The sequence below is a fragment of the Pelodiscus sinensis genome, chromosome 29, assembly GCF_052426305.1.
Source record: "Pelodiscus sinensis isolate ZL-2025 chromosome 29, ASM5242630v1, whole genome shotgun sequence".
Classification (NCBI taxonomy): domain Eukaryota; kingdom Metazoa; phylum Chordata; order Testudines; family Trionychidae; genus Pelodiscus; species Pelodiscus sinensis.
This window is the reverse complement of record NC_143080.1, coordinates 15,923,365-15,950,938: the sequence shown is the minus strand read 5'-3', so window position 1 is coordinate 15,950,938 and position 27,574 is coordinate 15,923,365. Positions and strand designations below refer to the sequence as shown.

At 59.6% G+C, this 27,574-nt stretch overlaps 1 protein-coding gene across 1 annotated transcript in view; it reads left to right on the top strand.

Moving 5' to 3' along the window:
• Positions 1–4,457: 4,457 nt before the first annotated feature.
• Positions 4,458–27,574, top strand: part of LOC102458121 (vasoactive intestinal polypeptide receptor 1-like) — a 39,321-nt gene continuing 16,204 nt past the window's right edge. Inside the window, exons 1-3 of the mRNA XM_089773905.1 lie at positions 4,458–4,523; positions 26,000–26,174; positions 26,826–26,933. Coding sequence (XP_089630031.1) covers positions 4,458–4,523; positions 26,000–26,174; positions 26,826–26,933 — 349 coding nt within the window. The remainder of the gene's footprint in view (positions 4,524–25,999; positions 26,175–26,825; positions 26,934–27,574) is intronic.

The window sequence follows — 27,574 nt, the reverse complement described above, 5'->3', positions numbered from 1 at the left end:
GCGGGCCGCATTTGGCCCGCGGGCCGGACTTTGGACATGCCTGACCTACAGGATCTCTATAGATCATTCTTAAAACTGAAATACCCACTCGGAGAAGTGAAAAAAACAGATCGACAGACCCAGATGAGGCATCAGCTTCTTCTCGACAGGCCCAGCAAAGAGAACAACAGGACCCCCCTGGGCATCACCTGCAGCCCCCGACTCAACCCCTCCAGCGCATCATTGACAATCTACAGCCTAGCCTGGAAAATGACCGCTCACTCTCACAGGCCTTGGGGACAGGCCAATCCTCGCCTACAGACAAATCCCCAACCTCAAACAAATTCTGTCCCGCAACCACACAGCAACTCCCCCGTCACCCTCACCCAGGAACCCGCCCCTGCAATCAGCCCTGGTGCCAACTCTGCCCACACAGCTACACCAGCGACACCATCACAGGACCTAGCCACATCAGCCACCACACCAGAAGTTCATACAACTGCACATCTGTGACATAGTGGGGGGTACCTTGCTGGTTGCTATGCTGGGCAGTGGGCTGTGGGTGACCTCCACTGGCTGCTGGCTGTAGCACGGCCCGGCAGGGCAGGGGATGAGTCATTATGCAAAGGGGGCGCCAAACCTGTCCGACCAGCTACACCCCAGGGAGAGAAACAAAGGAAGGTAGAATGCTGCCCCTGGCTGGGGGGCAGGGCTGGAAGAGAGTTTAGTTTCTGTGTGGGAGCATGGAGGAGACAGCCTAAGGAAAGGGGCTAGAATTTAGGGGCCCAGTCTCCCCCATCTCAAGGGGAGCTGAGGCATCCTAGGCCTGCCCTGTAACCAGATTACATCTGTGCTGTGCTGTATCCTGGAGAAGCAATAAACTCCCTCTGTTCTCCCGGCTGGCGGAGTCTGTTCGTGCCATTTTGGGGGTGCAGGAGACGGGAAAACCCCAACGCGCCATCACACTGGTACCAGGAGTGGGATGCACTGCACCCCGTGGATGGAGCTTCCAGCGGCAAGTGACAAGGCGCAGTAGAAGCAAGAGCCCTGGAACCAGGCGTGCTGGAGAAAGAGCGAAGCGGTTCCTGGGAATCGTGGGCGCTGCAGCACTAGACTGGTGAGTCTGCACTGAGGGGACCAGCGGGGAGATGGCTTATGCCCGACTCTTGAAGGCAGAGCTGGTGGGGCTGTGCTGAGAGAGGGGCTTGCCTGTGCGGAACACAACCAAGGCCCAGCTGATTGCCCAGCTGGAAGAGAATGAGCAGTCACGGGGCCAGGATCTTGTGCCAGTGGGAAGCAGCCAGACCCTACCTGGGAGCGTCTCAGTCTCAGAGAGGGGGAGGAGCACTGGAGCCCGCCGGAGAGATGGGACAGCTTTCCAGGGAAGCCCTGCAAGCCGTAGTCCGCGTAGGGCAGGAGCCAGCCCAGCGGAGCTGCGGTGGCTGGAGATCCAGCTGCAGATGAAGGAATTGGAAGTAGAGGACCGAGAGAAGGACCGCCAGGACTGAGAAAGGGACCGCCAGGACCGAGAGAGGCAGCGACAGCATGAGCTGGCCATGGCAGAGCAGAGAAGCAGTGGGGCCCCAGCTGCGCCGAGGGCGGATGGGCCCCAAGGTCCCAGGGCGGCCAGACGCTTGGAGAGGCTCATGGTGGCCCAATTGAAGGACGTGGGCGACATAGACGGGTTCCTCAGCTCCTTTGAGAGGGCCTGTGGACTGCAACGGGTCCCCCCAGCTGACTGGCTGCAGGAGCTCATCCCCGCACTGAACCAGGAGGCGGCCGGAGTGCTCAGTCAGCTGGAGGACCTACAGCCAGGGGATTACAACCGAGTCAAGGAGGCCCTGCTGCACAAGTTCGGGCTGACCCCCGAGATGTACAGGAAGAAGTTCCGGGGGATGCAGAAGGAGCCACGGGAGACCTATGTGGACCTGGCCTCCCACGTGGCGCAATACTGCCGCAAGTGGGTGTCTGGAGTCGGAGCCCAGACCGCAGAGGAGCTGCTCAAGCTGGTCCTGATGGAGCAGTTCTATGAAGCGTGCCCACCCAGCCTATGAAATAAGGGATAAGGGATCTTTCGGAAAAGGCTTTATTTTCCGCAAGATCAGCGTCTAGACTGGCGCTTTTTTCCGGGAAAGCTCCGTGCTGAAAAAAAGCGACAGCCATTTTTATGCCAATGAAGCAGGGGAGATTTAAATCTCCACTTCATTAGCAATTGCGATACATCTAATTTACATCACTTTTATGAAAAAGGGATGTAGTCTACACGTCGCCTGGGTCCTCAAGAGCATGTAGTCCCCAGGCCATCAGCTTCATTTACCATGGACACGCTAATTGATAATAATTCCCCCCTTTTCCCCTTCTTTTTCCTTCTCTTCCCTCTCCCTCCTTTCCCTCTCTTTCTCTGCCATCTATTGGGAAACTGGACCCCTAAACTCCATTCATCTGAAGAAGTGGGCTGTGCCCACAAAAGCTCATCCTCCCGTCTGTTAGTCTCTAAGGTGCTGCAGGACCATTCGTTGTTTTTTAAGTGTTTTCAGTTACAGACTGACACAGCGACCCCTCGGAGACTCTCTGCCTTGGGTCAGGATCATAAACTGAATCATCTCATGGTCACTGCTGCCCAGGTTTCCACCCACATCTACTTCCCCTCCTAATTCCTCCCTGTTTGTGAGCAGCAGAGCAAGCTGCTCATGGCCCCAGTTGGTTCTTGCAGAATTAGCACCAGGAAGCTGTCCCCAACAATCTCCAAAAACTGCCTGATGCGGCGGCTGGTGCCCATGGCAGAGCTCCACCCCCTCACTCAGCGGCACGAGAAGCAGAGCAAGGCAGCCTCAGCTCACTCTGCTCTCCCGGTGCACCCCTCCAGGGTGGAGGAGGGAAGTGGAGCCACACAGCGGGCTGGGGCCACATTGCCCTGCTTCCCCCACCCCTGCCAGTGAGTGTGGGAGAGGGTTGGAGCCCATTAAAGGATTAAACAATTAATTTACCGACTTGCTGACTGGCTCCTGAAAAGTCTGTGGAAGTAAGCGGTGATGTGCATGGGAAGAAGCAGAAATGGAGCAGTTCCTCAGGATGAGAAACCAGGGAGCTGTTGTCACCACTTACGGAATATCGCTGCCCCTAGTACAACAGGGGGGAATGGTCAAAAGAAAATCACTAAAACTGTCAGCGAGGATGGAACTGTGGGCATCAGACTGTCGGAGTTGTGTCCTGTAGTGCACAGCGTAAGGGTCTCTGACGCCGACAGAACCTGAGTGAAAAGAACTTTACTTCTGCAAAGTCAAGCACTGCAGTTAGGAGATGCCAGAATGAAGGTTGCCCTTGCAGACCCCGCCTGCTCAATTTCAAATTCTTACCCCAAAGCCTGGAGGTGCTACAGCTTCTCAATAAAACAGTTGTAAGATTTTTTTTTTTTAATTGTGAGCTCTTTCCCTAAGTTTGACTTTGGAAATGGTTATGCCTTTTGAGCTGAAAATTCCTGGAAATATTCAGCCGAAGGCTGACACCTGGTGTGGAAAATTTCAGCCCCGATGGTTACAATTTGGGAAAGTTATAAGCACTGGAAAACAGGGTCTTCTAATGCAAGGTGTCAGGCAGCCTTAACCAAACATGGAGCTGTAAAGAACACAATCTACCACGTGAATTTGATTGCACAGAACTGAAAAATCAATGGAGGCAGGCCGGAGAGGTAATCTATTTGGATTACAGCAAAGCATGGGAAACAGTATTGCATGGAATCTTACTCACAAAGCTAATTCAATTTGGTTCAGCAAAGAGGATATGGATTGAAACCCCGTCCGAAGGAGCGCAAGCAAAGAGCTCTGCTGAATGTCCATGTCTGAATGTACCGGGAGGGCTCTGTAAGGACTGGTGTTCTGCTCAGTCTTATCTAACGTCTACATAAATGATGTGGAAAAGAAAGTAAACAGCATGTTAATGAAGTTCACAGAGGATGCTAAATGGGGAGGTGTTGAGAATGTGAGCAAGGCCAGAGAAATCGCACACTGGGCTCTGGAGAGCTGCTAGCAGCTCTGGAGACAGGCGAGGGAAAGCACTTGGAAGAAATGATCCAGCCCTGCTAGGGCAGCGGGAGCAGAGGTCCTGCAGGCCCTGCCCAGGCCCCGTGGGGAGGGAGATGAGCAAGCAGATCTGTAAGAGTGAGAGTCTGTGAAATGACACGGCGGAGAGAGCCAGAGGCCACGGGCGCTGTAGGGCGTTGATGGAGACACTCCGGTGACAGGGGCTTGGTCACTCCATCTCCAGGAGCGCAGAGCGGCTCTTGCTGGCGTGGCGCTGACACACGTCACTCCACAGTCTGGACTGTTCACACCCCTGAGGCAGGCACTAGAAACGTGCCAGCCGCGGCACTAGTGGAGACACTCCGGTGATGGAAGGAGAGTATTAAAGCCCCCTTTCCGAGAGGGGGTAGCAAGGTCGACAGAATTCTCCCACCGGCCTACGTGCGTCTGCCCGAGGGCATGGGTTGGCATGACGACATCGCCCAGGACCTGAAATGGTTCACCGCCCTGAGGCACGTGGTCAGAGTACCCTAACTGTACCTGGCAGAACTACCCTTGGGAACCGGCTGCTATTGAATGGCGGTGGCTCTGCAGCCCAAGGTCGGTGTCTCACGAATGGGTGACGGGTTACGTGGCCATATTTCCCTGTGCTGAGTACGGGATGGCTGGTAGAATTCCTTGTGGTCAAGTCAATCAGCTTCCACGACAAATGTTCAGACTAACATCAAGGTCACTGAGCCCCTGTTCGAAAGAAATCCCGCATAGTTTGATTATTTTTATTTCCCTTCTTTTCTTGCAGACCGTACGATGGCCCCAGGGAGAGGTGACACACACAGTTCCCGTACATCTCTCAATGGGGGGTGGCCAACCTGACCCTCCAAGCCTGGATGGGCCCCCAGGAGGCACCCAGCTCTCCTGGAACCTGGTGCCACGTGGGGGAGTGCACAGACCCACCCCTCCCCAAACTTCTGCCAATTTCAAACCAGACTGTGGCCTCTTGGCAGGTGTGGGAGGGAAGGGGTGGGAGCCGAGATACCCTGGCCTATGTCTTTGCACAGCTCCTCTCTTCTCTCTCCCTCTCCCCACTCCTACCCCCACCCCATGTGGCTGGGCGCAACTTGGCCCTTCTTGCCCATGGTGTCAAAAGGCGGCTAAACACCTCCAGGCTGCTGCTGGCCACCGACGTACCCCAGTCACCTCCTGTCCCTTGGCTACAGCGCAGGCAGGAAGGGCTAAGCCCTATGGGGAGGATGCCCTGTGTTCCCTGAGGGCAAGACTCAGGGCAAGGAATGGGGCAGGGGGGGGGGGGTGAACAGATTGGGCTGCTGTGGATCCTGTAAGTCTGGGGCATGAACAGGTGGGAAATGAAGTTGGAGAGAGGCTGGTCTCAGTGGTGGCAGAACAAGGAGCAATGGTCTCAAGTTGCAGTGGGAGAGGTTCAGGTTGGATATTAGCAAAAACTATTTCACTAGGAGGGTGGTGAAGCCCTGGGATGGGTTCCTGGGGGGAGGGGGAGAATCTCCATCCTAGGGATTTTTAAGTCCTGGCTGGACAAAGCCCTGGCTGGGATGATTTAGAATCCGAGAACACTAGAACTGGAAGGGACCTCGAGAGGCCATCAAGTCCCCTGCCCTCAGAACAGGACCAAGCACCGTCTAGATCCGTGGTCACCGAGCTGTCGACTGCGATCGACTGGTCAATCCTGGGGGCCCAACCAGTCGATAGTGAGGCTTTCGGGGGCCCCCCTCGCTGCGCCCACCCCCAAGGTGAACGCTGCGCTGATACTACCTCCAAGGACAAGGGAGGTAGGACGGGCTTCCAGCGGGGTGGGGGAGTTCTGCAGCTGCGCGCTGGTCCGTCACACGCTGGGGTCTTTGTTCCCCTGCTGCCTTCCTGCGTGCAGGGAAGGGGGTGGGGGTCTAGGACTGTGCCGGCTCCAGCTGCTTGGGTGGTGCGCACTGCCGTGGGGAGTGGAGGAGCAAGGCGCATGCTGGCCAAGCGGTTGGGGCTGGTGCAATCCGGGACTTCCCCTTTCCCCAACCCCCGCGCAGGAAGGCAGCAAGGGAATAAAGTCTCCAGCATGCTGGCTCCAGCTGGCACGGTCCAGGACTCCCCCTCCCCCCATTCCCACCCCACGCAGGAAGGCATCAGGCACGCGACAGACCTGAATTTCAGGTACCGCGCCGCTATTTGGGGGGGGGGGGGAACAGCCCGCACATTTCCTGGGCCTTGGCACACAGCTGCAGGATCCCCAGGTACTGGTTCCTGTCCCCTCTTCCCGCCCTGACCCCCACAAGTACCCTGTCCCAGCACCCACCGGCACCCTGTCACCTCCCCTGCCCCAGCACCCACTGACACCCTGTGCCCTGCCTCAGCACCCATTGGCACCCTTCCCCAGTACACAGTCCCCTGCCCCAGGCCCCTGCCCTGGCACCCACTGGCACCCTGTCCTCTGCCCCTGCACCCACAAGCACTCTGTCCCCTGCCTCAGCACCCTGTCCCCTGCCCCAGCATCCTGTGCCCTGCTCCCACCAGCATAGCTGGGGCCACATTAGTGAGGCCTGAGGGTCTTGGAGGGGTTGTGTTTTTGTATCTCACTTGTGTGGCCCCAACTGATTTTTCAGTGGGTCAGTGACTCCTGACTCAAAACAGGTTCCCCGCCCCTCTCATAAATAAAGACAATGCTGAAATCGTTTGCGTTTGACATAGTATTTGATTTAAAAATGAAGCCTGGCCAACAAGCCCCCAGTTGGGGCCAAGCCCACATCTGGCCGCAGCATCATATCACTCCTGTCCCCCCCACCCCAACCCTAAACCTGAGCCTGTCATACACTGAAACCCCCTGTCCTGAGCCTCTCACATCCCCAAACTCCTGCACCCCCACATACCCAGTCTTCTGCCACAACACTCCTGCACCATCCACACACTGCAAATGTGTCCTGAGCCCATCATACTCCCAGCTTCCCTGCCCTGAGCCCCTCATGCACCCCAGCCCAAACTCCTGCACCCTCACAGCCACAAGCCTGCAGCTTGCTCAGCACCCCAGCCTTCCACCTGACCCCAACACTCTCCAGCCTGGTGCCCCCTCCCTGAGCCAGCATCCTCTTCTCTACTGCCTCCTGCATCCAGATTCCCTCCCAGAGCTTGCACCTTTCCCACACCCAAATCCCTCAGGGTATGTCTACACTGCATCCCTAGTTCGAAGTAGGGATGCAAATGGAGACAATCAAAGTAGTTAATGAAGCGGGGATTTAAATATCCCGCGCTCCATTAACATGATCTCGCCGGCGCGCTAGTTCGAATCACAGCTGATTCGAACCAGGAAGTGCGCGCCGGGACGCGTTAGTTCGGACTAAAGCCCTTAGTCCGAACTAATGTTACTCCTCATGTTAATGGAGCGCGGGATATTTAAATCCCCGCTTCATTAACTACTTCGATTGTCTCCATTTGCATCCCTAGTTCGAACTAGGGATGCAGTGTAGACATACCCTCATTCTCACCCCAGAACCCGCACCTCCTGCCTCAGCACAGTGAGGCTTGACTGCAGGACTTTTTCCAGCAAACATGCTCTTTTGGCAGTCCCTATATTCCTCGTTCCACGAGGAATGAGGGGGCTTCCAAAAGAACGGGGTTTTCCAACATTTGGCCCAGTCTAGATGGGCCAAATGTTGGAAAAATTTCTTCCATCAGAAGGATTGAATAAAAGTGGCAGTGTAGCTGTACCCTGAGGCTGCGTCTAGATTGGCATGATTTTTCCGCAAATGCTTTTAACGGAAAAGTTTTCCGTTAAAAGCATTTGCGGAAAAGAGCATCTAGATTGGCACGGATGCTTTTCCGCAAAAAAGCCCCGATCACCATTTTTGCGATCGGGGCTTTTTTGCACAAAACAAATCTGAGCTGTCTACACTGGCCCTTTTGCACAAAAGCTTTGCGCAAAAAGACTTTTGCCCGAACCGGAGCAGCATAGTATTTCCGCAAGAAGCACTGATTTCAGACAGTAGGAAGTCAGTGTTCTTGCGGAAATTCAAGCGGCCAGTATAGACAGCAGGCAAGTTTTTCCGCAAAAGCAGCTGCTTTTGCGGAAAAACTTGCCAGTCTAGACACAGCCTGAGGGTATGTCTACACTACCCCGCTAGTTCGAACTAGGAGGGTAATGTAGGCATACCGCACTTGCAAATGAAGCCCGGGATTTGAATTTCCCGGGCTTCATTTGCATAAGCGGGGCGCCGCCATTTTTAAAACCCCGCTGGTTCGAACCCCGTGCAGCGCGGCTACACGGGGCACGAACTAGGTAGTTCGAACTAGGCTTCCTAGCTCGAACTACCGTTACTCCTCATTTCACGAGTGGGTGGGGCATCAAGGAAGGGGTGAGGTCTCGGGGAAGGGATGGGATAGATCTTGGCTTGTCCTGACATTTAAGAAGTGATCTTGGGTGTAAAAAGGTTGGAGACCCCTGCTCTAGATCATCCCTGAGAGATGTCTGTCCAACTTGCTCTTAAAAATCTCCAGTGATGGAGATTCCACAACCTGCCTAGGCAATTTACTCCAGTATTTAGGCCCATTGCTTCTTGTCCTATCCTCAGAGGCCTAGAGAACAATTTTTCTCCTTTCTCCTTGTTCCACCATTTCAGGTACTTGAAAGCTGCTATCATGTCCCCTCTCAGTCTTCTCTTTTCTAAACTAAACAAGCCCAGTTCTTTCCCTCATAGCTCATATTTTCTAGACCTTTCTTGTTGCTCTTCTCTGGACCACCTCCAGTTTCTCCACATCTTTCTTGAAATGTAGTGCTCAGACCTAGACACAATACTTCAACTGAGGCCTAATCAGCGCAGAATAGAGCAGAAGAATGACTTCTCGTGTCTGGCTCACAACGCTCCTGTTACTGCTGCCCAGAATCATGTTTGCTTTTTTTGCAACAGCATCGCACTGGGTACGTCTACACTAGCCCCCTAGTTCGAACTAGGGAGGCTAATGAGGGCGACCAAAATTGCTAATGAAGTGCGAGATTTAAATATCCCGTGCTTGATTAGCATATTCCCAGCCGGTCACCATTTTGGAAACTGACTAGCCCGAAGTAACTGCCCGTGTCTATACGAGGCAGAGAAGCGCGAAACTGAGATAAACCCGTTAGTTCCATGAGGTTTAACAGTTAATTCAAACTGTTACTTCAGGCTAGTCCGTTTCCAAAATGGTGACCGGCCGGGAATATGCTAATCAAGCACAGGATATTTAAATCCCGCGCTTCATTAGCAATTTTGGGCGCCCTCATTAGCCTCCCTAGTTCGAACTAGGGGGTTAGTGTAGACGTACCCAGTGTTGACTCATATATAGCTCGTGGTCACTATGACCCATAAATGCCTTTCTGCAGGACTCCTTCCTAGACAATCACTTCCTATTCTCTGAGTGTGAAACTTATTAAACTTCATCCCATTTACCTCAGACCATTTGTCTAGTTTGTCCAGCTCATTTTGAATTTGACCCTGTCCTCCAAAGGACTCGCAACTCCTCCCAGCTTGGGATCACCTGCAAACTTAACAAGTGTCCTCTCTGTGCCATCATCTGGATCACTGATGAAGATATTGAACAGAATCCGTCCCAAAACAGACCCCTGCGAAACCCCACTTGTTATGCCCTTCCAGCATGACTGTGAACCATTAATTACTACTCTCTGAGTAGTTCTGCACCAACCTTACAGTAGCCCCATCTAGCTTGTATTTCCCTAATTTATTGGTAAGAAGGTCATGTAAGACCTTGAGGGTCTGTCTACACTGCCATCCTAGTTCGAACTAGGGTGGCTAATGTAGGCATTCAAACTTGCAAATGAAGCCTGGGATTTAAATATCTCGGGCTTCATTTGCATGTTCCCAGGCGGGTGCCATTTTTAAATGCCCGTTGTTCGAACTCCCTGCCCGCGGCTACATGCGGCACGGACTAGGTAGTTCGAATTAAAGCTCCTAATTCGAACTACCGTTACCCCTCCTGCAATGAGGTGTAACAGTTAATCCAAACTAAGGACTTAGTTCGGATTAACTTCTGACTGCCACATGTAGCCGCGAGCAGGGAGTTCGAACTAAGGGGATTTAAAAATGGTGCCCGCCCGGGAACATGCAAATGAAGCCTGGGATATTTAAATCCCGGGCTTCATTTGCAAGTTCGAATGCCTACATTAGCCAGCCTAATTCGAACTAGGGGGCTAGTGTAGACATACCCTACGAGAAGGGGGGGGGAGAAGGAAAGAAATGGAAGGGGAGGAAGACAAAAAGGCAGTGAGTAGATAAGCTTCAGAGGGACAGCCCAGTGAGTCTGAAACAGGAAAAACTTAAACCATTAGTCTAGTAGCAGCTCCCACTGTCCTTCTTGGGGGCAGGGCTGGTCTTTTCACTACATATAACCAGGAACTGCCCCTCTCCCAAAGCACTTTCAGTGCGGCCCCAGCCCCCTTGGCAGCCTGGGTACGGATCGCTGTGGCGCTGGTGAAAGTGGAGTGCCCTGGGCTGCCAGACAACTGGTGTGTGCAGGGATTGGCCCGTGGGGAAGGCGTGGAAGAGTCCTGCCGTGAGTGTGTCCAGCCCCTTGCACAACGGGGCCCGTCTTGGGCGAGCTCCTGCAATACAAGCGCCCCGCTGTTCCTCCAGGTCCAGGCCAGCCTCAGTCTAGGGAACCGGTGAGGTTCTCCCAGGGTAAGGCAGGGAACCCAGCCCCGCATTTGCTCCAGTGTGGCTGAGAGGCACTGGGCAGTCTGAGGGCCTGCCGGCCGCTCGGGGAGACACGCCTGCTCCCGGGCAGGGGGCCGTAGTGATGGGCACTCGCAGGGTGACGGGCGTTGGATGGACACAAGGGCAAACAGCAAAGACACGGCGCCTTTCCCTTAGCACAGGGGCATCCGTCTCGCCCGCGCAGGGCTCTCCTGCCTTTGCCACACAATGCAATTGCCGGCAGCTACCAGGGCTGCCAGGGGTCCGGTTTGAACGGGACAGTCCAGTATTGGAGCTTTCCGTCCGGGAACCAAACGGAGAATCCAACGGGCGGGCGCTCTCCAGCTCAGATGGGACGTCGAGTGTGTCCGGAATTTCTGGTGAAGCCGCCTGGCAACCCTGCAGCTCCTGGGTCTGCTCGACGCGGCACTTGACAGCAGCTGGAATCCATTTCAGGCCCCATGATGTGCAGGAGGGGTGGTCACCCTGGGCCCTGTCCTGCTCCCCCTCCCATCAGAAACCTGCCCCATTCTTACAGGAGTGGAGGGAGAGCAGAAAGAGCCCAGCAAGTGAGGGCAGCCCTGCCCCACCCCTGCCTCCTGCATGCTCTGGGTGGCTTCTCTGCTTCCCCCTCTGGCAACAGCTGGGCCAGGAGGGCAAAGAGCCCCTGAGGGTGGCCCCCCTTCCCTGGATGGGGCAGAGGGGACTCTGCTGCAGTCCCCCTAAGCCTAGGGGTTCAGGGAGTGAAGAGCCCCAAGAGGAGCAGATGTTGGGGGCTGGGAGCTGGCTGGGGAAGTGGGGGAAGGGCTAATTGCTGGGCAGATGTCAAGGGCAGGGGCAGCTCTGATTGGCACCCACCCATGGAGGATGGGATGGGCAGTTCAGCGAGCAATGATGGGCACAAACCACACACTGCCCCTCTCCATGATGCTTTGTGCCAATCCCCTGATTTTCAGGGGCTGACTCCTGATTTTTACTCTCCTGAGGGTGGTGATGCCCCACGTCCCTCGGAGCCCAGGGCACCCTCCCCAGGCTGCACTGGCTGCATGAGCCGCCCGCTGGGGTCCCTCTCCTAGGCCTTCTGCCCACTGGGGTGCCCCAGAAAGCCCCAGGCCTGGCGCCGCAGAGGGGCTCACCGTCCTCAGGCGGTGCTGGGCCTGGGTTGCTCCAAGCCCCTGAACGGCCTGGGGAACTCAGAGCCCTGGGGAAGGACTCAAGGCAGGGGCAGAACCCGGATCCCCCGCCCTGCACTTCCATCCAGCCTCCTGCCTGGGGAGGAGGGAGAAGAGGGCGGAGCCTGTCATTTTACAGATCCAGGAGCTGTCACAGGCAGTCTCTAGGAGAGAGGGAGCCCGGCTGGAGCTGGGCTGGGAAGGGGAGCCAGGAGCAAAGGGGCCGGTGGGAGCTGGGTGTGTGGGCCAGGCTCAGCTGGAGCAGAGCACGGAGGAAAAGGCAGAAGATTCCAAGGGGCAAGAAGGAAGCAAGTGGGAGACAGTGCTGGGTGCAGTGGAACCGAGGAGCTGGACTGATCTGGCGTGTCGGGAGGGCGCAGGGGGAGCTGGGAGCACAGGGAGGGTGCAGGGGGAGTTGAGCATGCAGGGAGGGCGCAGGGGGAGCTGAGCGTGCAGGGAGGGCGCAGGGGGAGCTGAGCGTGCAGGGAGGGCGTAGGGGGAGCTGAGCGCACAGGGAGGGCGTAGGGGGAGCTGAGCGTGCAGGGAGGGTGCAGGGGGAGCTGAGCATGCAGGGAGGGTGCAGGGGGAGTTGAGCACACAGGGAGAGTGCAGGGGGAGCTGAGCGCACAGGGAGAGTGCAGGGGGAGCTGAGCGCACAGGGAGAGTGCAGGGGGAGCTGAGCGTGCAGGGAGGGTGCAGGGGGAGCTGAGCACACAGGGAGAGTGCAGGGGGAGCTGAGCGTGCAGGGAGGGTGCAGGGGGAGCTGAGCACACAGGGAGAGTGCAGGGGGAGCTGGGAGCACAGGGAGGGTGCAGGGGGAGCTGAGCACACAGGGAGAGTGCAGGGGGAGCTGGGAGCACAGGGAGGGTGCAGGGGGAGCTGAGTGTGCAGGGAGGGTGCAGGGGGAGCTGAGCGCACAGGGAGGGTGCAGGGGGAGCTGAGCACACAGGGAGAGTGCAGGGGGAGCTGGGAGCACAGGGAGGGTTCAGGGGGAGCTGGGAGCACAGGGAGAGTGCAGGGGGAGCTGGGAGCACAGGGAGGGTGCAGGGGGAGCTGAGCACACAGGGAGAGTGCAGGGGGAGCTGAGAGCACAGGGAGGGTGCAGGGGGAGCTGGGAGCACAGGGAGGGTGCAGGGGGAGCTGAGCACACAGGGAGAGTGCAGGGGGAGCTGGGAGCACAGGGAGGGTGCAGGGGGAGCTGGGAGCACAGGGAGGGTGCAGGGGGAGCTGAGCGTGCAGGGAGGGTGCAGGGGGAGCTGAGCACACAGGGAGGGTGCAGGGGGAGCTGAGTGTGCAGGGAGGGCGTAGGGGGAGCTGAGCGCACAGGGAGGGCGTAGGGGGAGCTGAGCGCACAGGGAGGGTGCAGGGGGAGCTGAGTGTGCAGGGAGGGCGCAGGGGGAGCTGGGAGCACAGGGAGGGTGCAGGGGGAGCTGGGAGCACAGGGAGGGTGCAGGGGGAGCTGGGAGCACAGGGAGGGTGCAGGGGGAGCTGGGAGCACAGGGAGGGTGCAGGGGGAGCTGAGCACACAGGGAGGGTGCAGGGGGAGCTGAGTGTGCAGGGAGGGCGCAGGGGGAGCTGAGCGCACAGGGAGGGTGCAGGGGGAGCTGAGCTCACAGGGAGGGTGCAGGGGGAGCCGGGAGCCAGAGCCAAGTGCTCTGGTCTCAGTGGATCCCATCGGAGAAGGAGCAGGACTACGGAAGAGGCGCTGGACAGATCCCCTGGCTCACCACTGACACTCAGCGGCAGAGGGAGAAGCAGCTTCCAGCTCCAGAGATGCAGGGGACATGGCAGCTCCTTGGGATCTGGTGGCGGCTGCTCCTGCTGGCAGCAATCCCGCTCACACAGGTACGTGCAGCGCCCCCCATGGGCCAGCGCCGGCCCACAGGGCACAGGAAGGGGCAGTGGTGGGTGGGAGCCCTGGGGCTGCGTTCTGCCACAGGGCAGCCATGGCAGCAGCGACGGCATCCCTGGCAGGGCTGGCAACAGACTTTGCGGGGTCTTAGGCAAGGTGAGGGGGGCCTTGGCCTCGGGTGGAAGGAGTGGGCCTGGGGGCCGAACCCCCCCTGTCCCGCTCTCAGCTGCCTGGCCCTGCGGGGCTCCGGCGGTGATTTAAAGGGCCGGAACCCTGGCTGCTGCAGAAGTGGTGGTGACTCGCCAGGCCGAGCAATCACCCTTCTCCCAGCTCTGCCTGGTGCCGCAGCCCGGGGCTGGAGGGGAGGGCAGAGCCAGGCGGCGTGTTCTGCCCCCCACGCTAAGCCCCCAGCGGGCAGGGCTGGAGGGGCGGGAAGGGACTGAGGGGAACTGCGGTCTCCAGTGGGGGCTCTTGGTGCCGTCAGAGTGCCTGGCGCAGGGGGGTCCCGCCAGCCCGCCCGCCTGCTGTGCCCCTCAGAGCACTGGCGTTCCTGACAGCACCCAGCCCTGCAGCCTCTTCCCACGGAGCAAAGTGCCCCCTGCACCGCTAATTAGACACATAACGAGCAGTGACAGAGCTCTCCCAGGCACTGCGACGGTGCAGTGGGGGCCCCCGGCCTCAGCGGCAGGTAGAACAGAAGGGTTAGTGGTTCTCGGGGACACGGCGCCACTTAGGATCGATGTGAGCCCGGGAGCCAGGGCAGAGCCTCATTCCTCTCGGGGCTGCATCCCCTTCCTTGGTCCAAAACATCCTCACGCCTCCCAGCCCAGCCGAGAGTGACCCACACTCCCAGAACTGGGCACTTGGCCCCCAGGCAGCTTGTTCAGATTCCTCCACCTAGCCCAGATGCCAGGCCGGCTGGGCCATGGCCTACGTGCCTCCCCTCAGAGATCCATCCCCCCCCCCACCAGTGAAAGCAAAGCCAGGGTGCATCCAGGGCCACGGGAGTGGACAGCCCCCCCCCCCCACTACGTCACAAACATACAGTGATGGCTTCTATGGAAAAGCGGGAATCACATGGGACGTAAGGATGAGGAAACTGGATGCTATAGAACCAGTCATAGACTGGAAGCTCTATGCGGGGGGCTGGCTCACACGATGACATCCTGGGCCAAGGCGATGCAGCTAATCATGTAGTCAGCAATCCACATCTGCTGTGCTATAAACACACGGGTCTAATGACTGGCCCAACTCCCATCAATCAGCAAAGCTTTGGCATTGACTGAAGTGGAAGCTGGATCTTCCCATAAACGACTAGGGAAGATGCATGGGCAGAGTTAAGGGTGTCTGGGCGCTGCTCCGTGAGAAAGTGTCTGTGTGTGACCTGGAGGCTAAGGCCAGTGTGAGACCGGGGGATGGACCATGATGACGTCCTTAGTCTTTCCTGTGTGAGGGGTTCATGGCTGTGCTCCATGGTCCCCGCGTCTGCTCTTGGGCTGCTCACAGCAACCTTAATGGCAGCCAAGCTTTGGCATGGGAATTGCTTTGTTTGTGAAGTACCATGCTGGGGCCCGTGGCTTTGAGTGGGAAGCCTGTTGTGTGTCTGCAGGAGTCTGGAGCGTTCTGTGTCCGGGTGAAGAGGCTTTCCTAGAGCGGCTCAGAGGGTATGTCTACACTACCCCGCTAGTTCGAATTAGCGGGGTAATGTAGGCATACCGCACTTGCAAATGAAGCCCGGGATTTGAATTTCCCGGGCTTCATTTGCATAAGCGGGGCGCCGCCATTTTTAAATCCCCGCTGGTTCGAACCCCGTGCAGCGCGGCTACACGGGGCTCGAACTAGGTAGTTCGAACTAGGGTGCCTATTCCGAACTACCGGTGCACCTCGTTTCACGGGGGCGGGGCTGGCCCAGATAGTTTGGCGGGCGCACATAAATGGCCCAGCGGACGCCATGGTGCCTTGAGGACCACTGGTTTAGCTCCAGCCCTGGTTCATGAGCTCTGTCTCCCTCCCGTCCCCAGCCTCTCTCTCCAGTCACTGACCACAGCTGGACACTGCGTTCTCCTCTCTTCAGCCAGTTCTGTGCGGGCAGCCCTGCGGAGCTGGGCTTGCGACAGTCCCCAGAGCGGGTCTCCCTTAGCCAATGGTGCGTCAAGGCGCCTCCACATCCCAGCGTCCCCGTCTCTAGCGCTGCGAGCCCTGGGCTCAGCACCCCTCGCCCCAAGCCCCTCGGTTCCTGGAGTGCGGAGACAGACTCAGTGTCCTCAGCAGGATTCCAAGAGGGGTCCCTGGCTCCCCCACAGCGTCCCCATTAGAGCCGGCACAGGGCCCTGTCAGGGAGTGAGAACCTCCTGCTGCAGGGCTAGAGAGGGAGAAGTGACTCACCCCCCCCCAGCGCCTCCTGCTGGTCTCCTTGGGAATTAGCTCAGTCCAGCTTAGGAGCATCCTCTCACCTGCTCTCACCTTTATGTCAGTTCTCTGCTACTCGGCTGGACCCTCCCACACCACGGTGCCCTGCCCTCAGGGTACTGCCCTGCCACTGCACCCCCGCACCCGCCCATCCCTCTCCCCCCCAGACACCCACCTCTCTCCCCCAATCTACCCATCCCTCTCCCCCCCAGACACCCACCTCTCTCCCCCCCAATCCACCCATCCCTCTCCCCCCCAGACACCCACCTCTCTCTCCCAATCTACCCATCCCTCTCCCCCCCAGACACCCACCTCTCTCCCCCAATCCACCCATCCCTCTCTCCACCAGACACCCACCTCTCTCTCCCCCAATCTACCCATCCCTCTCCCCCCCAGACACCCACCTCTCTCCCCCAATCCACCCATCCCTCTCCCCCCAGACACCTACCTCTCTCCCCCAATCCACCCATCCCTCTCCCCCCCAGACACCCACCTCTCTCCCCCAATCCACCCATCCCTCTCCCCCCCAGACACCCACCTCTCTCCCCCAATCCACCCATCCCTCTCCCCCCCAGACACCCACCTCTCTCCCCCAATCCACCCATCCCTCTCCCCCCCAGACACCCACCTCTCTCCCCCAATCCACCCATCCCTCTCCCCCCAGACACCCACCTCTCTCCCCCAATCCACCCATCCCTCTCCCCCCCAGACACCCACCTCTCTCCCCCAATCCACCCATCCCTCTCCCCCCCAGACACCCACCTCTCTCCCCCAATCCACCCATCCCTCTCCCCCCAGACACCCACCTCTCTCCCCCAATCCACCCATCCCTCTCCCCCCCAGACACCCACCTCTCTCCCCCAATCCACCCATCCCTCTCCCCCCCAGACACCCACCTCTCTCCCCCAATCCACCCATCCCTCTCCCCCCCAGACACCCACCTCTCTCTCCCCCAATCCACCCATCCCTCTCCCCCCCAGACACCCACCTCTCTCTCCCCCAATCTACCCATCCCTCTCGCCCCCAGACACCCACCTCTCTCCCCCAATCCACCCATCCCTCTCCCCCCCAGACACCCACCTCTCTCCCCCAATCCACCCATCCCTCTCCCCCCCAGACACCCACCTCTCTCTCCCAATCTACCCATCCCTCTCCCCCCCAGACACCCACCTCTCTCCCCCAATCCACCCATCCCTCTCTCCACCAGACACCCACCTCTCTCTCCCCCAATCCACCCATCCCTCTCTCCACCAGACACCCACCTCTCTCTCCCCCAATCCACCCATCCCTCTCCCCCCAGACACCCACCTCTCTCCCCCAATCCACCCATCCCTCTCCCCCCAGACACCCACCTCTCTCCCCAATCCACCCATCCCTCTCCCCCCCAGACACCCACCTCTCTCCCCCAATCCACCCATCCCTCTCCCCCCCAGACACCCACCTCTCTCTCCCCCAATCCACCCATCCCTCTCCCCCCCAGACACCCACCTCTCTCCCCCAATCCACCCATCCCTCTCCCCCCCAGACACCCACCTCTCTCTCCCCCAATCCACCCATCCCTCTCCCCCCCAGACACCCACCTCTCTCTCCCCCAATCCACCCATCCCTCTCTCCACCAGACACCCACCTCTCTCTCCCCCAATCCACCCATCCCTCTCCCCCCCAGACACCCACCTCTCTCTCCCCCAATCCACCCATCCCTCTCCCCCCCAGACACCCACCTCTCTTCCCCAATCCACCCATCCCTCTCCCCACCAGACACCCACCTCTCTCTCCCCCAATTCACCCATCCCTCTCCCCCCAGACACCCACCTCTCTCCCCCAATCCACCCATCCCTCTCCCCCCCAGACACCCACCTCTCTCCCCCAATCCACCCATTCCTCTCCCCCGCCAGACACCCACCTCTCTCCCCCCCAATCCACCCATCCCTCTCCCTCCCAGACACCCACCTCTCTCCCCCAATCTACCCATCCCTCTCCCCCGCCAGACACCCACCTCTCTCCCCCAATCCACCCATCCCTCTCCCCCCCAGACACCCACCTCTCTCCCCCAATCCACCCATCCCTCTCCCCCCCAGACACCCACCTCTCTCCCCCAATCCACCCATCCCTCTCCCCCCCAGACACCCACCTCTCTCCCCCAATCCACCCATCCCTCTCCCCCCAGACACCCACCTCTCTCCCCCAATCCACCCATCCCTCTCCCCCCCAGACACCCACCTCTCTCCCCCAATCCACCCATCCCTCTCCCCCCCAGACACCCACCTCTCTCCCCCAATCCACCCATCCCTCTCCCCCCCAGACACCCACCTCTCTCTCCCCCAATCCACCCATCCCTCTCCCCCCCAGACACCCACCTCTCTCTTCCCCAATCTACCCATCCCTCTCGCCCCCAGACACCCACCTCTCTCCCCCAATCCACCCATCCCTCTCCCCCCCAGACACCCACCTCTCTCCCCCAATCCACCCATCCCTCTCCCCCCCAGACACCCACCTCTCTCTCCCAATCTACCCATCCCTCTCCCCCCCAGACACCCACCTCTCTCCCCCAATCCACCCATCCCTCTCTCCACCAGACACCCACCTCTCTCTCCCCCAATCCACCCATCCCTCTCTCCACCAGACACCCACCTCTCTCTCCCCCAATCCACCCATCCCTCTCCCCCCAGACACCCACCTCTCTCCCCCAATCCACCCATCCCTCTCCCCCCAGACACCCACCTCTCTCCCCAATCCACCCATCCCTCTCCCCCCCAGACACCCACCTCTCTCCCCCAATCCACCCATCCCTCTCCCCCCCAGACACCCACCTCTCTCTCCCCCAATCCACCCATCCCTCTCCCCCCCAGACACCCACCTCTCTCCCCCAATCCACCCATCCCTCTCCCCCCCAGACACCCACCTCTCTCTCCCCCAATCCACCCATCCCTCTCCCCCCCAGACACCCACCTCTCTCTCCCCCAATCCACCCATCCCTCTCTCCACCAGACACCCACCTCTCTCTCCCCCAATCCACCCATCCCTCTCCCCCCCAGACACCCACCTCTCTCTCCCCCAATCCACCCATCCCTCTCCCCCCCAGACACCCACCTCTCTTCCCCAATCCACCCATCCCTCTCCCCACCAGACACCCACCTCTCTCTCCCCCAATTCACCCATCCCTCTCCCCCCAGACACCCACCTCTCTCCCCCAATCCACCCATCCCTCTCCCCCCCAGACACCCACCTCTCTCCCCCAATCCACCCATTCCTCTCCCCCGCCAGACACCCACCTCTCTCCCCCCCAATCCACCCATCCCTCTCCCTCCCAGACACCCACCTCTCTCCCCCAATCTACCCATCCCTCTCCCCCGCCAGACACCCACCTCTCTCCCCCAATCCACCCATCCCTCTCCCCCCCAGACACCCACCTCTCTCCCCCAATCCACCCATCCCTCTCCCCCCCAGACACCCACCTCTCTCCCCCAATCCACCCATCCCTCTCCCCCCCAGACACCCACCTCTCTCCCCCAATCCACCCATCCCTCTCCCCCCCAGACACCCACCTCTCTCCCCCAATTCACCCATCTCCCCCCCCCGCCCCGCCTTGTGCGTGTTTCTCTCTCTCGCTCAGGTACCGCCGTTATTATTGTTACCATAGTATCTCAGTGCCTCATGCTCTGAGCCACATTGACCCTCCCCTGAGACATGGCAGAGCTAATCTGGTCACCCAGCTGGAGACACCTGACCATTGATTTCCCAAGCGGCGACCATGCTGGCCTCCCCCTCTGACATCAGTGGGCGCTGTGGATGCTTAGAGCCTCGGGAACACTGGGCCTGAGCTGGGGTCTGTGGCTGCGTGTGACGGCGCGTTGGGGGTTCCCCGTCTCCTGCACCCCGAAATGGCCCAAACAGACTGCACCAGCCAGTGGAATTGAGGGTGGTTTATTGCTCCTCCAGCACAGCGCAGCACAGATGTAATCTGGTCACAGGAACTGGGCTAGGATGCCTCAGGCCCCCTTGAGATGGGGGAGACTGGGCCCCTAAACTCCAGCCCCTTCTCCTAGGCTCTCCTCCATGCCCTCCGACAGCCAGCAACCAACCCCCTCACTTCCAGCCCTGCCCCCCAGCCAAGGCAGCATTCCACCTTCCTTTGTTCCTCTCCATGGGTGGTGTCTGGCCACTGGTTTGCATAGTGACTCATCCTGTTTTGCTGGGTCGTGGTACCCACGGCAGCCAGTGGGGGTTCCCCCAGAGCCAGCAGCATAGAAACCAGCCAGGTACCCCCACTACGTCACAGTTCTTCCCCCTCCGAGAGCGAACTGAGCAGGGTCACTCCGCTCGTGACCTAGGGAAGTTCGGGTCCTCTGCGTGGGAACCCGCCCCGGGGACATGGGTGCTCCCCTTGACTCAGGCCGGCCGTGGCAAGGCCCCACATGAGCTGGCTTCCCTCTGTCCACTCGCCGCCCCGCTCCAGGGCGACTGGCACAGGCCTGTCCTCGGGGGTCACACCCACCCTTCCACTGGCCTTGATCTCTGGCCAGGGTCTCTCGGGCTGGGGCCATGAGCCCAGCGAGCCTTCTCTGGACAGCCAGGGCGGCTTCCACCCCCGATGCTCCATCCAGGGAGGTCTTCCCCTCCCATAACTCTCTCAGCCAGCCCAGAGGGTCCTCTATCTGGGGTAGAGACCCCCAAGCCGCTTTCCTCCTGTCTTGGGCCTTCCCGCCCCTCTGGCAGGAGTCACAGGACCGGCAGTACCGCTGCACGGCTGTAAAGATTCCCGGCCAATAGAAGTGCTGGAGCAGCTTCAGCCGGGTGCTCCGGATCCCCCGGTGGCCCCCAACGGGGGAATCGTGGGCCAAATACAGCAGCTTGAGGCGATACTTTCGGGGGACGACCAGCTGCCGCTGGACCCTCCATGCCCTCGCCTTCCTGGGGGGGAGCCACTCACGGAACAGGAGCCCACGCTCCCGCAGGAATCTCTCCTGGCCACCTCTCCCCCGGGGCTGAGCTGCATGGAGGCCAGCCTGGTCCCTCAGCCTCTGCAAGGAGGGGTCTGCCTGCACCTCAGCCTGGAATTCAGCTGCTGAGGCAGGGATCGGGACCTGTCCCCCACCTCTGCCTAGGTCCGGAGTCCCAGCCTGGCTGGACCCCGTGTCCACTGGGATGGGACCCTGAGGACGCTGCCAGGAGTCCTTCCCTGGACCCACGTTGTCAGCCCCCCGCTGGCTCTGGCTCCGGGTAGTGACTAGAGCCCGCTGGGATTCATGGGGCCACTCCTCTAGGTCATTCCCCATCAGCACCTCGGTGGGCAAGTGCGGGTGCACCCCCACTTCCTTGAGGCCTTCCTTCGCCCCCCATTTCAGATGCACCCGGGCTACAGGCACCTTAAATGGGGACCCATCTATGCCCTTCAGGGTCAGCTGCGCGTGGGGTAGTATCCGCTCCGGGGCCACTATGTCGGATCGGGCCAGAGTCACCTCTGCCCCCGTGTCCCAGAAGCCCGTCACCTTCCTACCATCCACCTCCAGGGGTATGAGGCACTCGCTCCGCAGGGGCCGTCCTGCCCCCACCCGGTACACGGAGAAATCCGCCTCCTGAGAATCAGACCTCCCAGGGGAGGTGCACTGAGCATCCTTCCCCTCTCTCTGAGCTGAGGTTTGCCTGCCAGCCCCTGCCTCTGGGGCAGCCTGCCCTTCCTCCCGCCCCAGCCAGTTAACCCTGGAAAGTCCCCGGTCCTGGGACCTGGTGCACTGAGCCCTCTTGTGGCCTTTTTGCCCACAGCGATGGCAAGTTAGGCTTTGGGCTGTCTCTGTCCAGGCCCTGGCTGGTTCTCTGGGGCGCAGACGACCTGTTCCTTGGTCTCGCCCCGTAGTTGACTCCCTCCGTCGCTCAGCCGAGATCTGGTCTCTGCGCGGTTCCCTCTCTCTCCGGGACTCCCGTTCACACCCGGACCGGCTCTCCGTGAACTCATCCGCCAGTCTCCCGGCCTCCTGGGGGTTCTCTGGTCTCCGGTCCTTGAGCCACAGCCTCAGTTTGGGTGGGCACGCTTCATAGAACTGCTCCATCATGACCAGCTTGAGCAGCTCCTCTGCGGTCTGGGCTCCGGCTCCAGACACCCACTTGCGGCAGTATTGCGCCAGGCGGGAGGCCAGGTCCACATAGGTCTCCCGTGGCCCTTTCTGTACCCCCCGGAACTTCTTCCTGTACATCTCGGGGGTCAGCCCGAACTTGTGCAGCAGGGCCTCCTTGACTCGGTTGTAATCCCCTGGCTGTAGGTCCTCCAGCTGGCTGAGCACTCCGGCCGCCTCCTGGTTCAGTGCGGGGATGAGCTCCTGCAGCCAGTCAGCTGGGGGGACCCGTTGCAGTCCACAGGCCCTCTCAAAGGCACTGAGGAACCCGTCTATGTCACCCATGTCCTTCAGTTGGGCCACCACGAGCCTCTCCAAGCGTCTGGCAGTCCTGGGACCCTGGGGCCCATCCGCACTTGGCGCAGCCGGTGCCCCGCCGGTTCTCCGCTCTGCCATGGCCAGCTCATGCTGCCGCTGCCTCTCTCGATCTTGGCGCTCCTTCTCTCGATCTTGGCGCTCCCTCTCTCGGTCCTGGCGGTCCTTCTCTCGGTCCTCTACTTCCAATTCCCTGATCCGCAGCTGGATCTCCAGGCGCCGCAGCTCCGCTGGGCTGGCCCCTGCCCTAGATGGGCTACGGCTTGCAGGCCTCCCGGGAGACGCTGTCTCATCTCTCCGGTGGGTCCCAGCGCTCCTCCCCCTCTCTGAGCCTGACACACTCTCAGGGGGGGTCTGGCTGCTTCCCCTGGGGACAAGATCCTGGCCCCGTGGCTGGTCATTCTCTTCCAGCTGGGTAATCAGCTGGGCCTTGGTTGCTTTCCGCACCGGCAAGCCCCTCTCTCTGCACAGCCCCACCAGCTCTGCCTTCAAGAGTCGGGCGTAGGCCATCTGCCCGCTGGGCCCCTCGGTGCAGACTCACCAGTCTAGTGCTGCAGCGCCCCACGATTCCCAGGAACCGCTTCGCTCTGTCTCCAGCACGCCTGGCTCCAGGGCTCTTGCTTCTACTGCGCCTTGTCGCTTGCCGCTGGAAGCTCCATCCACGGGGTGCAGTGCATCCCACTTCTGACACCAGTGTGACGGCGCGTTGGGGGTTCCCCGTCTCCTGCACCCCGAAATGGCCCAAACAGACTGCACCAGCCAGTGGAATTGAGGGTGGTTTATTGCTCCTCCAGCACAGCGCAGCACAGATGTAATCTGGTCACAGGAACTGGGCTAGGATGCCTCAGGCCCCCTTGAGATGGGGGAGACTGGGCCCCTAAACTCCAGCCCCTTCTCCTAGGCTCTCCTCCATGCCCTCCGACAGCCAGCAACCAACCCCCTCACTTCCAGCCCTGCCCCCCAGCCAAGGCAGCATTCCACCTTCCTTTGTTCCTCTCCATGGGTGGTGTCTGGCCACTGGTTTGCATAGTGACTCATCCTGTTTTGCTGGGTCGTGGTACCCACGGCAGCCAGTGGGGGTTCCCCCAGAGCCAGCAGCATAGAAACCAGCCAGGTACCCCCACTACGTCACACTGCGCATGCAGAATTCTTGGGCCTTTCTCAGACATTGGCCTCACTCTTCTGGCACTTCCGTTCTCCAGCTGTGCAATGGCCAGGGAGAAGCAGGGGGATCGTGTTAATAGAGCGGGTGCCGTGATGCATGTGCCCAAGGGGGCTTGTGACAGACCGGGCCGTGTCTGGGCACAGCTGAGGGCGTTCGCTCAGGGCGAATTGCTCAAATCCGGGGCTCCTTACAGCCCCCAGACTGGAGACCTCTCCAAACAGGCCACAAACCAGTCTCACAGAGCACTTTGGCAGCCTGCCTGAAGCCTCCCGAGCAAAATCCCTCCGACATCCCAGCAATATCCGTGCCCCAGATGGCCCCGGGCCTCATACACTGGTGGGGGGTCTTAGAACCCAATCCCACCTACCCTGAACAAGTCCTGTCCAGTTCCAAGAAACCAGCCACAGATCCCTGGTCAATTTACCCTCTGGACCTTACCCACAAATCATGCTGGGCCAATCCTTTAGCATCTAACAACTAAAGGTTTATTGCTACGAGAAAGAAAAGCCTGAGAGTCAGGTTATTAAAGGAATAGTACGTTACATGCACCGAATCTCCCAGTCCTCGATGGAGGCTCTAGCAGAGATGTTACAGCTGCTGGCTTAAAAGTCCTTGTTGCACATGCTAGGATCAGGCTGGGTCCACAGGTCTTTCCAGCCCTTCGATCCCTGCACTGCTGCCTCTGGGATGAAGTGCTGAGCTGAGTCCCAAGATGGAGTCCGCCACATGGCCTCTTTATCCCTCTTTCCTGGTCTCTTCTTGGCTGCAGCAGGTCACCTGGCCAGCGGCCATTCTCTGTGTTCCCTGCTGGCAGCCCTCAGGTGTCAGCCCTCATTCTTTAGGTGTGTCCTTGGCCCATCGAGTGCCATTGTCCCACAGGGCCTCGCTAATTAGCATGTCCACAGGCCGGGCTCTGCCCACTGCTCAACCACATTCAGAGAAATATTCAGTATCCACACAGATTACAGATCCCTAACTACACACAGACATTATACAATCACATGACTAGCGTACATAGGATTAGCAGACAGTGAGCTTCTATTCAACACCCCACACGGCCCCTTTTATACCATTTTTGGGGCCAACACCCCCACCTATGGGTGCAGCAGCGACCTGGCTGCTCCCTTCAAATTCAGTAACGTGACAAGGCTGAATGGGCATCTCCTAACGGCGGAGTGCCTGCCTGCTACCTGCCCCCGGCGCTCTGCTCTGGCACGGGGCAGTCTGTGAGTTGCTCTGGGAGGCTGAGGGTGCAGGAGGCTACAGAACAGCCCAGTCTCATTACAGGTTTATAACCGTCCCGTTCTTTAAAAAATCTGCCACCAGCGGAGTTCCCTGCAATGACCCTGAAATCCAGCCGTGTCTGAGCGTCTCCCAGTGGCCTCGCTGTCCTGGCCATTCAGCACTTGTCCAGATGACAGAGCCTGAAACGTGAATGAACTCCCTGGGCCTGCACCCCAGAGACGTCTTTGACCTGAGTTGGCTTGGACTAAGGAAGGTTTTGCCTTCCTACAACCACCCTGCGTCTCCTCTTCAAACCTGTTAAACCAGACAGGACCAAGGGCCAGGAAATCTACTGCCAGGACCAAGGCTGCCTGGCTGAGAGAGGAATCCAAGAGACACGCCCTAACAGCTGTTTTCTGTCTTTGATATCTTGTTTGAATCCCCACCCCTCCGGTTCCCCTGGCAGGGGCTTTGAAGGCTCCATCTTGAAAGCACAGGTCCTCTGCATGGCCTCGGGGCTCTCAGAGGAGACCCCCTACCCACAGTGTCAGAGGGGTGGTCCTGTTAGTCTGTGCATGATGATCGGGTGGATGTGGCCTGTTCCCCACAGGCGGTGAGGGGGTGTGAATACCAAGAGAGGGCAGATGGGTTCTGTAGTGAGCCAGCCATTCTCAGGCCCTGTTCCACCCCAAATTAACAGTGTCAAGTTTGCAAATAAATTGCAACTCGGCCATTTCTCTCTGCGGGTCGCTCCCTTTGATTCAGGCGCTAGGGCCTAGGCTGTTCGTGCTGATCTGTGATTTCCACTCCATGCATTTGAGGAAGTGGGTTTTGCCCACGTTAATCTGCAAGGTGCCACAGGGCTGCTCCTCGTTCTCTTAAGTGTCGCGCCCTCAGAGGACTGTAGAGAGTGGCTGCTGTATTCTTTGACACTCTTCCCCAGCAAAAATCCTAAAGCAAAGGGAATTTGGCAAAACCAAATAAAAGGCAGCAAACGGTGAGGCCTCCTGGGCTGGGGCTGGCGGCCAGATTTCACACGGGAATATTTTGTCCTGAGAGAGAGAGCCCCTCACTGCCCCGTGTTCTGAGTCGTCCCGTTTCCTCCTGCAGGTGCAGGCGATCCACTCGGAGTGCTCCCTCCTGCTGCGTTTCCAGGAACAGCAGGCTGGGTGTCTGGAAGCAATCAGGAGTGAAAACCAAAGCAGTGAGTCCCCAGGGCCTTCTAGCTGGAAAGGTGAGCGAGGTTCCAGCATCACTAGGTGCCAGGGCCGCTGGCTGAGCCCCGCCCCCAACTTCCTGCCCCTCCCACATTCCAAACCCCTCGGCCCAAGACCAGAGCCTGCACCCCAACCCCTGCCCTGGCCTGGTGACAGTGAGGGGTGGGGCCTAGGAGGCAGGGCAAGGCTGTTTGGCTTTAGGTAGCTCCTGGATTGCAAAATGCAAAAAGGGACGTTGGCTTCCACAGGGTGGAGACCCTGCTGCACCCTCTGTGCTGTGAGCCCACTAATTCCCAGGGGGCGAGGGGCTGCATGGATGGGGAAGGAGCCGTAGGGCTCACGTGCAGACTAGCTTGCTACAGGGCAGCTTCCCCGCACGCGGGCAGACGCCTCCCTGGCCCCGGCCGCGGCTTTTGCCTCGAGCGAGAGCAGCTGACGCAGCGACGGTTTTATTCCTCACCCTCAACCTCACTGAGGTTCGGGGGCAAAATGTCTCCTTTGCTGGCGCACAGAGAGTCAGCCCAGGCTGGGAGAAGGCAGCTGTGGCTGGGGGCAGCACTCGCTGGGGGTGACCTGCCTGGTCCTTGTCAGAGCAGGCTGCCGCTGTCCAGAGGGCACCTGGCGGCTTGCCCTGCCCCCCCTAATTAACGCTGCCCTTGGCTCTCCAGGCTGCCTGACCGAGTGGGACGGCATCAGCTGCTGGCCGGCAGCGTCCCCGGGCCAGTCCCGAGCTGTGCCCTGTCCGGAGTTCCTGCAGATGTTCAAGAGATCTGAAGGTGCAGTGCTGGGCCCCTGCAGCCTCCAGCCCAGGGGCCAGGCCCCGTGCAGCCCCTGCGCTCCGTGAGCTGGTTCCCCACCCCAGCCCCTCGCCGGGGAATCGCTGTCAGCAAGGAGAACTGCTCAAAACACGTCAGGGGACTCTGAGCCAAATCGGGGCCGGGGGGGGGGGGGGGTAATTTTAAAAGCCAGAAAGTTTTGCCTGGACTGCTGCTGTTTCCGATGGAATGAAACGTTCCATGCAGGCCCCAAGAAAATGGTTTTGCTTTTGCCCCAGAACGCACAGATCCCTGGTTTGCTCGTTTCTAGCCGAGCCGGCTCCTACGGCTCTTGGGGAGGGCGGGACTCCTCCAGCAATCACCCCCCCCCAGCAGAGACACTCCCTGTGCCCTCCAGCATCCCTCGCCCCGCCCTCAGCTCTGGCTCCCTGAGTCTGCAGCAGCTGCACGGCGCTGTCTTTCACCCTGGTGCAGGCGTGGGATCTCTGTCCCGCTGGAAAGGGGCTGTCTGCCCTCCCGGAGGAGTCGCCGTCCCAGGGCAGTGCCTCTGCCTTCCTTCTGGGCAGCGTGCGAGACGGGAGACTGGGCACCGGGCTTGCAGCAGGGTCAGCAGAGGGGCTGTGTCTAGACTACATGGCTCT